General features: G+C 39.2%; 1 protein-coding gene across 15 annotated transcripts in view; it reads right to left on the bottom strand.

Moving 5' to 3' along the window:
* Positions 1-12,084, bottom strand: part of ATG13 (autophagy related 13) — a 46,010-nt gene that overhangs the window by 19,362 nt on the left and 14,564 nt on the right. For 13 of the 15 annotated variants that reach the window (XM_045557945.1, XM_045557950.1, XM_045557944.1 and 10 more), the window contains 5 exons: positions 7,054-7,135; positions 6,014-6,094; positions 5,434-5,553; positions 2,189-2,235; positions 1,058-1,198 (listed from right to left, as the gene is read on the bottom strand). In XM_045557945.1, the coding sequence (XP_045413901.1) occupies positions 1,058-1,198; positions 2,189-2,235; positions 5,434-5,553; positions 6,014-6,094; positions 7,054-7,122 (458 nt within the window). In that variant the 5' untranslated portion in view covers positions 7,123-7,135. Of the gene's footprint in view, positions 1-1,057; positions 1,199-2,188; positions 2,236-5,433; positions 5,554-6,013; positions 6,095-7,053; positions 7,139-8,355; positions 8,379-12,084 lie in introns of those variants that run through there. The other 2 variants (XM_045557948.1, XM_045557943.1) reach the window with 2 other exon arrangements.

Below are 12,084 nucleotides of genomic sequence, written 5' to 3'. Positions count from 1 at the left end.
CACTCTGTTTCCCGGGCTAGAGTGCCGTGGCGTCAGCCTAGCTCACAGCAACCTCAAACTCCTGGGCTCAAGCAATTCTCCTGCCTCAGCCTCCTGAGTAGCTGGGACTACAGGCATGCGCCACCATGCCCGGCTAATTTATATATATATATATATATTTTTTTTTTTTTTAGCTGACCATATAATTTCTTTCTATTTTTAGTAGAGACAGGGTCTTGCTCTTGCTCAGGCTGGTCTCGAACTCTTGAGCTCAAACGATCCGCCCACCTCAGCCTCCCAGAGTGCTAGGATTACAGGCGTGAGCCACCGCACCCGTCCTCTCCCTCACTTTTACCACCTGAAATTCTCTTTGTCTCATGTTCCAGCTCAAATGCTACTTTCTCCGTGAGGCCTATCCTGTTTCCACCAGCCAGAACAAACTTTTCTATCCTCTGTGTTCTCTCAATACCTTTTTCCTGATTCTGCTATATAGTTGTCAAATCCTGCTTTTTATTGTAATCATGCATCAAACTGTTTCCCCCATTAGATCAGAAACATCCCTAATGCAGGGCATCTTTATAGTTCTTCTTTGCACTTGGCACAACACCTGCACTAAAAAGACACTCAATAAATGTGTGCAGGTGAAATACTCCAAGGAAAATACTCACGCTGTTGACCAGTTCTTTATATCTAATTAAAAATTTAAATTGAATTAGCATTTTGTCACAGAAAAACTTTTAATTTAACCCTGGAATACATAAGACTGTGCAATCCTCCCAGGATAGCCTGTTTTTCAAAGTCTTAAGTTCCTTTTTCAGCTCTGAGATGTATACCAGTAGTAGCTCAAAATCCATTCCATAGAAATCATGATTGCAGAGACAAAAGGAAATGAACCTGGTGGCTTTGGAAGGCTGACGTTCATAAGGGAAGCAAGATAGTGATCATATTAAAGCTATAGCATCAACAATCCAACCAACCATCTGTCCAAAACACAATCACAACACCTGAGTCCCAGTCAGACAATATGCAAAGTGATGAGGCTGATGAGTGCATCAAGATGAGCACCTATGCTGTTTACCTGTATAATATGACATATTCATGCCCTTGTTTTCTGGAGAGCCTGTAGGCTGGTGTCACCCTAGTTATAGCAAGGAGAGATTTCAGCAGCAATGACAGTCTGTTGTACACCGTGTAGGACACTTTGATTTCTTTATCACACCTGAGGAGCACACAGACACAGTCAGCATTCTCCTACTAAGTATTGGAACTATACAAAACTAAATTTATTATTAAAACATACTCTGAACTAAAGATGTAACTAGAATTCTTTGTCGGTTTATCAATAGATTGTTGAAGTAAGCCAAAAGTTTTACTTTCTCATGCACTAGACACAGGCAGATGAGCACCAAAAGGCACTCAATATATTTTTTTCTAGCTTTGAAGTATTTACCTTTCTAAGAAATAAAGCAGCACATTTGAAAACAATAAATTATACATACTGGAGGTGCAAACATAATATCAATGTACTATCTTATGAGCTGTCTCTATAATCTAACATGAAATCTGGAGGAAAGTCTGTCTGGTACTAAAATTTTGGACCGTAACCTGGCAATTGCTTTTCATTTAAGAAAGAAAAATAATGCCCGCACCACACATACTTATCACTAAGATTTTTCTTTTGATGTGTTGATATTTCCTCAATTTTCCTATATACTCTTCTTGAAAACAGAAGCTTCAGGCAGGAGGTAAGCTAATCTGCCTTGAAAGAAGAAAATGGGGGAGGGAAATAACATGCATTTCCAATCCTTGACCAACACAGTCTGTAAAAAGGAGCAGTGAGGGGAAATCTTATTGGATGGCTGCCATACAGAAAACAGACAAAATAGAGTAGTCATGTTACAAGAGCTCCTAAGGGATTTAAGCAGAGAACTATCTGTACTCTGGGAAAACAACAAATCCTTTTCAGCTTTCTATGCTGCTCCTTTCCCTGCGGTGTCTGAGTCTCTCTGGACTGACGCTCCCTCCGAAGGTCATCTCTGTGCCTAGGCTGGAAGCCAAGCATGAAGCAAATTCTAGCAAAGACCTATTGGCTTTGTTAAGCGGTCAGAATGCCCTCCATGACTCTGAAAACAAAGGCCTCCTTTTCACATGATGTCATCTGCTTTGTCCTCAGCAACCACAACCAAGGACCCTAAGACAGAGCACTTACTTTTCATTCATTTCAAGACACCATATTTCCAGCTCCATGGAATCTCCCTATAGATAGGACAATTGAGAAATAGTTCAGTTTTTAGAAATTATTTTTTATTACAAAGCACTACATACTCAGTATAAAAATATTGAAAGGTATAAATAAAAGTGGGATCACAGTATATATAGGATTTTTATCACTTGCTTTTTTTCCCTAATAAATACACCATGGGATTTTCCTTATAATTAAAAATTCTAAATCATTTGAATGGATGCATAGTATTCTACCATATGACTATTATTTTATCCAACCAGTCTCTCTATTTTTGGACATCCAGGTTGTTTCTATTTTTCACTACTACATACAACATTGTGAAAAACAGCCTTGAGACTAAAACTTTGTACACATCCTTAATTAATTTCTTCAAGCAAATTTCCAGAATTAGAATTACTAGGTCAAGGCTGGGCACAGTGGCTCATGTGAAGTTTGAGGTTGCAGTGAGCTATGATGATGCCACCGCACACTAGCCTAGGCCACAGAGACCCCATCTCCCAAAAAAGAATTACTAGGTCAAAGAGTATACATGCTTTTAAGACTTTTAGTATGTATTTCCAAACTGTTCTTCAGAAAGGCCAACACTTTCCAAATGAAGGAAAATAGCCTTTTCCTCCAATTCTATGGGGGATATTTTTAGGTGACACCCACAGTTTAGAAAAACTTGTCACCTTAACAAGCTTTTTACTTAAAAATCTTTTAGCTGCCTGATATCTGTAGCCAAACTGTTCAGCCTTCCTATGTGTTATTCTGAACAGACATAGCATAGCAGGTGGGAAAGAAAAACAAATGACTAAAGCTAGAATCCCTCAACCTTGTAATACTCCTGTGTGTCACTTGGTGGAAAAGACAGCCACATATCTTTGAACACAAATAACTTTTTTACTAATCAGTTGGGAGAGGACTATTTTCTCAGATTTGGGAGTAAGACTGAGGTTTTGGAATAAGAACTGACTTTTACTTGTTCTAGATAAAATTTTAAAATGTATCCTTAATATATATCCTTCTTATCACTCTGTTATTTTTTAATGTCATGATTAATTTTAAATCTCCCCCTAAAACCAGGGAATAACTAGATACTAGGGAGATAAGACTAGTATCTTTTTTTTTTTTTTTTGAGACCGAGACTCGCTTTGTTGCTTGGGCTAGAGTGAGTGCCATGGCATCAGCCTTGCTCACAGAAACCTCAAACTCCTGGGCTTAAGCAATTCTACTGCCTCAGCCTCCCGAGTAGCTGGGACGACAGGCATGTACCACCATGCCCAGCTAATTTTTTCTGTATATATTTTAGTTGGCCAGATAATTTCTTTCTATTTTTAGTAGAGATGGGGTCTCGCTCTTGCTGAGGCTGGTCTCGAACTCCTGACCTCGAGCGATCCACCCACCTCGGCCTCCCAGAGTACTAGGATTACAGGCGTGAGCCACTGCGCCTGGCCAAGATTAGTATCTTGATGTGGTTTCTCTAGGACAATCAGAACAGACTATAATCAGATTTCACATATGCTTGGGAGAGAAAAGAGTTCTAGAGATTCCTTTTAGACTCTCTATGGATCATTAGGAAAATAGTTCATAGTATAAGCTGGCAATTCAATAAAAATGAACAGAAGATTTGTTTTATTAGATAGTAGGGTTTACATTGAAAAAATATTGATATCATTCATTTAATAAGAATTCTTTTTTTTTTTTTTTTTGAGACAGAGTGTCGCTTTGTTGCCCTGGCTAGAGTGAGTGCCGTGGCATCAGCGTAGCTCACAGCAACCTCAAACTCCAGGGTTTAAGCGATCCTACTGCCTCAGCCTCCCCAGTAGCTGGGACTACAGGCATGAGCCACCATGCCCGGCTAATTTTTTTTCTATATATATTTTAGTTGGCCAGATAATTTCTTTCTATTTTCAGTAGAGACGGGGTCTCGCTCTTGCTCAGGCTGGTCTCAAACTCCTGACCTCGAGCGATCCACCCACCTCAGCCTCCCAGAGTGCTAGGATTACAGGCGTGAGCCACTGTGCCTGGCCTAATAAGAATTCTTGAAAGCCTACTATATGCCATTGCAGGCACTATGCAGGGCCCTGAGGACACAAAGGTGATTATATATTTCTATCCTGCCTCATTTCATAAAGAACTTGAAGAACTACAAAGATATATAAGATGTAGCATGGCTGATGACTTCAACAAGAAAAGCGGTTAGACCGGGTGTGGTGGCTCACACCTATAATCCTAGCACTCTGGGAGGCTGAGGTGGGAGGATAGCTTGAGGTCAGGAGTTCAAGACCAGCCTGAGCAAGAGCCAGACCCTGTCTCTACTAAAAATAGAAAGAAATTATATGGACAGCTAAAAAATAGAAAAAATTATCTGGGCATGGTGGCACATGCCTGTAGTCCCAGCTACTGGGGAGGCTGAGGCAGGAGGATGGCTTGAGCTCAGGACTTTGAGGTTGCTGTGAGCTATGCTGACGCCACAGCATTCTAGCCCAGGCAACAGAGTAAGACTCTATCTCAAAAAAAAAAAAAAAAAGAAAAAAAGAAAGAAAGAAAGAAAAAAGCAGTTAGAATACAAACAGGAACATGTGTTGATTGCCCATAACATGTGTTGATTGCCTACTCTATGTTAGGCACTTTACAAATAAGGATTAAGTGAAAAAGTATCATAGCCATGCAAGACCATGAAGAATCGTGCTAGTTTGGTTGTGGTAGTGGTAGTGGGGTTAACTAATTTGACTAGAAAGTCACTCAGCTGGGATGTCAACTTGGTTATGTGTAGCTCCAAACTTCATTTACCTTTTATTATACCATACAGCCTCACAATCTATTAGTGGAAAAAGATTAATAAACATAAAAGTAACAATATCTGCCTCAATCCAAACATGGAATAAGGTGAACAAACATGTTTTTAAAAATTATAATACAGCAATTTATACTCCAGAAATATAATCAAAGCACCATAAGACATCTAGGTAAAGAGAGCAGTTACCTCTCTCACTAAAAGCAGGAGATATTCTAGAGCACGTGAGTCTTGAAAGATGAGTATACATATGTCATATGAACAGTCTATTCTATGTGGAATAATAAGTTAAAAAAACCACAACTCCTTCAGAGAATGATGAGAAGTTCAGAGAGGGAAGGAGCAAGAATAAGGCTAAGAAATGAGTTGGACTTAGAATGTGAAGAACCTTGAGCACCAAGTTAAGACACCATTCTCACCATAATCATACCTCAGAAGTCTTGAGTGAGATCTCCACGCACATAGACCTCCCGACAGCAGGCAGCTGCCCTGCCAATGCCTTCTTTGCTTCATGTGTAACCTCTGGGATATCTTTGATTGCTAAATTGAACTAGAAGACAAAAGGGACTTTTTCATGAAACACTCACAAGGAACATTATGGAAAACAGTATGGAAATTAGTATGTTGGGTAATACAGGCATTGCTCTGGCTGATTAAGGAAGACATTCATTTACTTCTGGCTTCGCCATAAGAGATAGTCCTACATCAAAGCCCCAATCTCGGGTTGAAAAAGCTAATTACCTATTACAGAGATTAGCCAAGAAGATATTATTTTTGTCTTCTAAGGACTAAGCTTTTCACCTCTCATCGAAGAAAGTCAAGAATCAAATAAATTCAGGACTAATGTTTGATAGGAATGTTCTTTCCAGGAAAGCAGATCATAAGGGATTAGATACTCTAATGTTATTTAGTAATACTATAATTATCCTTATTATTGCACTTGAGAACTTTACGTTCATTCCTGTGGCAAACACCACAGTTTACCCCTTAGCAAAGAATAGGAATTTTACCCAATCTGAACCAGTTGGGGATGAAGATGAACGGGTGCAAATCTTTTCACCAAGTCGAGCCTGGACAATCACTTGGACAGTCTAAAAAATGCAAACGAAGATGAAAAGTCTTAACAAACTGATTTATCTCCTGATCAGGGTTAAAATCCTCCCGATACAGGGTTTAAAAGATGCCAATTAATCATAACTATACTTTAGGAAAGGGTAGAATTTTAAATGTTTAATGATAGATCAAAATAAACACATCATACAAAAAATAATATTGTAAACATTCCTGAGTATACAGTGTCAACCAATGAGAGGAATTATAGTTTGAGGCTTGGAATCTGTAATACTCTCATATGGCAGAAGAAAAGCTGCACATGGTGGCTGTGACGTTCATAAAGAAAGAAATCCAACTGTGGGTTTAAATATTCACTGCCACAAACTTATGTCACCACAGTAAATTTAAAACAAAAATTCCACAATTATTCATATCATTTGGCCCATATGGCAGAAGTTTTCCATATAATTTTCAAGTAAAATCAACTACATGAATTGTTCTAGCATGGCAATGGTTGAGAGGAAGAAGTGATACAGGCAAAAACGATTTTTAGATTTAGGAAAATAATCATTCAGAATTCAGTTTTAATTCCCCACTTACAAGGAAGGGAATAATAGATAATAGTTGGACATTTCAGGGTTAGTTGAAGCTTAGGGAAAGATGCTCAAAATGCTGCCCAGTCCAGTTCATTGTCTTTGTTCCCACTCCAAGCAAACATATAGGGCCAATAACCTGGCATAACAGTTTGACATTTCTGCAAAACAGCCTTGCAAAGAAAAATTTTGAACAAGTAGCTGTGGAAAATTGGAAGCTACTTTTTAGTTACACCCCCAAAACCGCCCCCATACCTCACAGTTTGGTTTACAACAGACAGAAGTATCCCTTAAAATGGGCAAGCTGCAAGCTGTTATGCTGTATTTCCAAAGAGGGTTCTCAAAAGGGAGAAGCATGGAAGTTATTTCTAACAGTTCTAGGCTCAAGAGAATGGACATATTACCTTAAGGGCAAAAAATTTAATAAACTTGTCCAGGTCCTTTCTGTCCTGGGAATTGAGATCAGTTTCCATTGCCTATAGGAATCTACAACAGAAAAAAAAAGTGATGAAAAATGTAACTAGTATCTTTAAAAGGGGACTGTTATATCAAAGTATACAGAGATGCTATTGTCTACTAGCTTATAAAGTCATGTGGGAGTGGGAGGAAAAAAATTTCCTTTAACTAAAAATACCAAAGTGAAAAATATTAAGATACTATCTCTTGAGGAAAATAAATTCCACATAGAGCTATACCTAGGAACCTAAAAAATGGATAAGGACATTTTACCTGAGTCCAAAACTTTAAGCTTTAAATATAACCTATCTATTAAAAAATGTTTTATTACCTAGCACATTTAGGATTAAGTTTTAAAGAAAGAAAAACTTTGCTAAATACACATAAAATGAGTTAATTTACATTATTTCAAAAGACCACTAATCAATTTAACTTTTGGGGGTCATGGGCCCCTTTTGAGAATCTATTGACAAGAGAAGCCCTTTCTCCAGAAAAATGCACCTATGTAAGAATGTCTGTATTTAATTTCAGGGGGTTTCATGGATTCCATGAAGCACATCATAAATGCCCTCTCACCAGGTTGAAACGATTTGAGATGGGCTGACATGAAGAGTGTATTTAAAGAGAGAAGAGCATGAGCAAAGAGGTATATGCAATAGAGAGCAAAATGGGCTTAGAAATCTGCAGCATTCCCTAGGCATGGATGGGGAAGTAGTACAGCTGGTTGGGGCCAGACCATGAGTGTACGATGCTAGCATCCTGATCTGCACCTAGTGTCCCAAGGCTTTGGAGAAGAGGAAGTAACAGAGTGGTAATGTCATCAAATGGTGCTTTAGAAAGCTAGCTTTGCTGGCATAATGTAGAACAGTTTTGAGTATGGGAAGCAGGAAAACCAGTTAGGTCCTTGGCAATAATTTAGGCTTCTGGTCAAGGCTAAAACTCTAGGACATAAATGATTTGGAAACAATATGGACGTGAGATATTTTAAAGGAAGAGCTGATAGGATTTACGAACTGACTGAAGAAAGGGGATAAAGCAGTTCCAAGGTTTTAAACCTGAGTAATTGAGAAGCAAATTTACAAGGGTTTCATTTAATAAAAGACAGGGAAGCCAGAGGGGGAGATGGTTTTAGGGAAGGTATAAACAAAAGGAGAGAATCTATTGACGAGACTGAGAGCTGAAACAGGAAATAATAAGTTAAAAAAATTTTTTTAATGTCATGAAGATATTTTTATTGAGGTATAACTTACATGTAATAAAATGCACAAATCTTGAGTGTACAACTCAATAAATATTTTTGGCTAGGCACAGTGGCTCAGGCCTGTAATCCCAGCACTTTGGGAGGTTGAGGCGGGAGGACTGCTTGTGGCCAGGAGTTGGAGACCAGCCTGAGCAAAGGGGAGACCACATCTCTACAAAAAATAGAAAAATTAGCCAGGTATCATGGCACACATCTATAGTCCCCAGCTACTTGGGAGGTTGAGGCAGGAGGATGGCTAGGAGCAGAGGAGTTTGAAGTTGTAGTGAGCTAGGATGGTGACAGTACATTCTAGCCTGGGAGTCAGAATAAGACCCTGTCTCAAAAAAAATTTTTTTATATGTATATACCCATATAACCACAATCCAGATAAAGTGATACATTTCCTGGCCGGGCACGGTGGCTCACACCTATGATCCTAACACTCTGGGAGGCCGAGGCGGGTGGATTGCTCGAGGTCAGGAGTTCGAGACCAGCCTCAGCAAGAGCAAGACCCCATCTCTACTAAAAATAGAAAGAAATTATCTGGCCAACTAAAATATACATATAGAAAAAATTAGCCGGGCATGATGGAGCATGCCTGTAGTCCCAGCTACTGGGGAGGCTGAGGCAGTAGGATCGCTTAAGCCCAGGAGTTTGAGGTTGCTGTGAGCTAGGCTGACACCATGGCACCCACTCTAGCCCGGGCAACAGAGCGAGACTGTCTCAAAAAAAAAAAAAAAAAAAAAGTGATACATTTCCAATATTCCAGAAGGCTCCCTTACATCCTCCTCAGTCAATAAATCCACCAAAAGGTAACTATTACTCTGACCTCTATCACCATAGATTAGTTATGCCTGTTTTGAATTTCTTATAAATGTAATCAAATGCTATTAACTCTTGTGTGTGTGGCTTTTATTCAACACTATGCCTGTGAGGTTCATCTATATTGCTGCATGTAGCAGTAGTTCATTCTTTTTCATTGGTTTGTAGTACTCTATTTCATGAATATACCAAAATTTTAAAAATAAATTCTACTCTTGATAAACATTTGGGTTGTTTCCTGCATTTAGCTATCTTAGTTTTGTACTTGTCATTTAGTGGATGTAAACTTTCATTGCTATCAGAGGTAAAGCCAGGAGTGTCAATGTTTGGTCACATAGTATACAGCACATATGTTTAGCTTTAAGAGACATTGCCAAACAGTTTTTAAGTATCTGTACCAATTTACATTCCCACCAGCAGTGCTTGAGAGCTCCAGTTGCTCCAAATCTATACCACCACTTGGTAATGCTTATTCTTTAATTTTAGCCACTCTGGTGGAGATGTGGGAGCATCTCATCTGATCTGCATTTCCCTGGTGACTGCATTTCCCCTATTAGCACCTTTTCACATGCTTATTAGCTATTTAGATATCCTCTTTTGTGAAATGCCAGTTCAAGCCTTTTGCCCACTTTTACAATTGGGTTTTCCTTTTCTTATTAAATTGTAGTTTTAAAAATTTATTCTGGATACAAGCACTTTGTTGGATATACATACTGCAAATGTCTTCTTCTCCCAGATGTGGCTTGTAATTCTTATGGAATCTTTTTTTTTTTTGAGACAGAGTCTCACTTTGTTGCCCGGGCTAGAGTGAGTGCCGTGGCGTCAGCCCAGCTCACAGCAACTTCAAACTCCTGGGCTTAAGCGATCCTACTGCCTCAGCCTCCCGAGTAGCTGGGACTACAGGCATGCGCCACCATGCCCGGCTAATTTTTTCTATATATATTTTTAGTTGTCCAGATAATTTTTATTTCTATTTTTAGTAGAGACGGGGTCTCGCTCAGGCAGGTCTCGAACTCCTGACCTCGAGCGATCCACCTGCCTCAGCCTCCCAGAGGGCTAGGATTACAGGCGTGAGCCACCGCACCTGGCCCTTTTTTTTTTTTTTTTTTAATGAGAGACTGAATATACTAACCGACAATGGCTGGATATATCTATAAAAATAGAACTCTGACCTACAACCTGGAGCAACAAGCCCAGGAGGCCAGCCTACTATCTACAGTAATAAACAAGGAAGCCAAACAATAACTATAACAATTGGCCCAATTCACAATAGGCAAGATATGTAATCAACCTAAATGTCAAATAACAGATGAATGCATAAAGAAAATGTGGAAAATATACACAATAGAATACAATCCAGCCATAAAAAAGAATGAAATCCTGTTATCTGCAGCAACATGGAAGAACCTAGTGGCCATTATGTTAAGTGAAATAAGCCAGGCACAGAGAAAACAAATACTCCATGACCTCACTCATGCAGAATCTAAAATGTTGTTCACATAGAAGTAGAAAGTAGAACAGTAGTTATCAGAGGATGGGGAGGGGAGAGGATGGGAGATGGTGTGTGATTGGTCAATAGATACAAAGCTACAATTACAAGGAATAAATTCTGTGTTCTATTTCATAGTAGGATGACTAGAGTTAACAGTAATGTACTATATATTTCAAAATAGCTAAAGAAAAATATTTTATGAAGAAATTACAAATGTTTAAGGTGATGGATATGCAAATTACCGATTTGATCATTACACAATTTATAAATGTATTGAAACATCACACTGTACCCCATAAATATGTACAATTATTATGAGTTAATCATAAATAAAAAACAAAACAAAAAACCATTGGTCTGTAACAAGGATATTAACCAAACTCTAGAATTTGGGGAAGGTTTGCCCCTACTTCCAATTTAAGATCAACCAGAGAAAGCCAAATATGTACCTCCAACCAATCACATAGGATGCCCTGCTTCTAGTTAGCCTGCATACAGCTTCCCCAAGCCAACAGCCTCCAAATAGGGCATACCTGAGCCTTTCCCTTCTTTCCACCATAAAGCTTTCCAACTAGCTCCTCTGTCTGCCTTTGAGTCTCTGCCAAATGCAAGTGACTCTCTTGCTTTGAATAGTCTTTGCTTGTTCTCGTTTGGTGGTCTTTATTTTAACATTAAAAATGGCTTTATTTTGTTATAACTGTTAATAACCTCTTTTTTTTTTTTCTTTTCTAGAGGCAGGATCTGGTTCTGTCACTCAGGCTGTAGTGCAGGATCACAATCGTAACTCACTGTAACCTCAAACTCCTGGGCTCAAGGAATCCTCCTCCTGCCTCAGTCTCCCAAGTAGCTAGACTATAAACACACCCCACCATACCCAGCTTGTCAATAAACATATTGACAGTGTATGTACAGTAAAACCATCAAAAACAAAATAGTGAACATACCCATCACTCCCCCAATATTTCCTCAGGCCCCTTGGGAATCCCTCCTTCCTTAACATTCCTTATCCTCAAGCAACAACTGATCTCTATCTGCTGTTTCTAGAATTTTATATCAATCAAATTATGCAGTATGTACTCTTCTCTAGCTATTTTTCTCTTTTTTCTTTTCTTTTTTTTTTTTTGAGACAGAGTCTCATTTTGTTGCCCGAGCTAGAGTGAGTGCCGTGGCGTCAGCCTAGCTCACAGCAACCTCAAACTCCTGGGCTTAAGCGATCCTACTGCCTCAGCCTCCCGAGTAGCTGGGACTACAGGTATGCGCCACCATGCCCGGCTAATTTTTTCTATATATATTTTTAGTTGGCCAGATAATTTGTTTCTATTTTTAGTAGAGACGGGGTCTCGCTCTTGCTCAGGCTGGTCTCGAACTCCTGAGCTCGATCCACCTGCCTCGGCCTCCCAGAGGGCTAGGATTACAGGCATGAGC

Source organism: Lemur catta, chromosome 7 (genome assembly GCF_020740605.2).
Source record: "Lemur catta isolate mLemCat1 chromosome 7, mLemCat1.pri, whole genome shotgun sequence".
Taxonomy (NCBI): domain Eukaryota; kingdom Metazoa; phylum Chordata; class Mammalia; order Primates; family Lemuridae; genus Lemur; species Lemur catta.
Note: the sequence above shows the minus strand (reverse complement) of the source record. Positions and strands in the feature narration are given on the sequence as shown.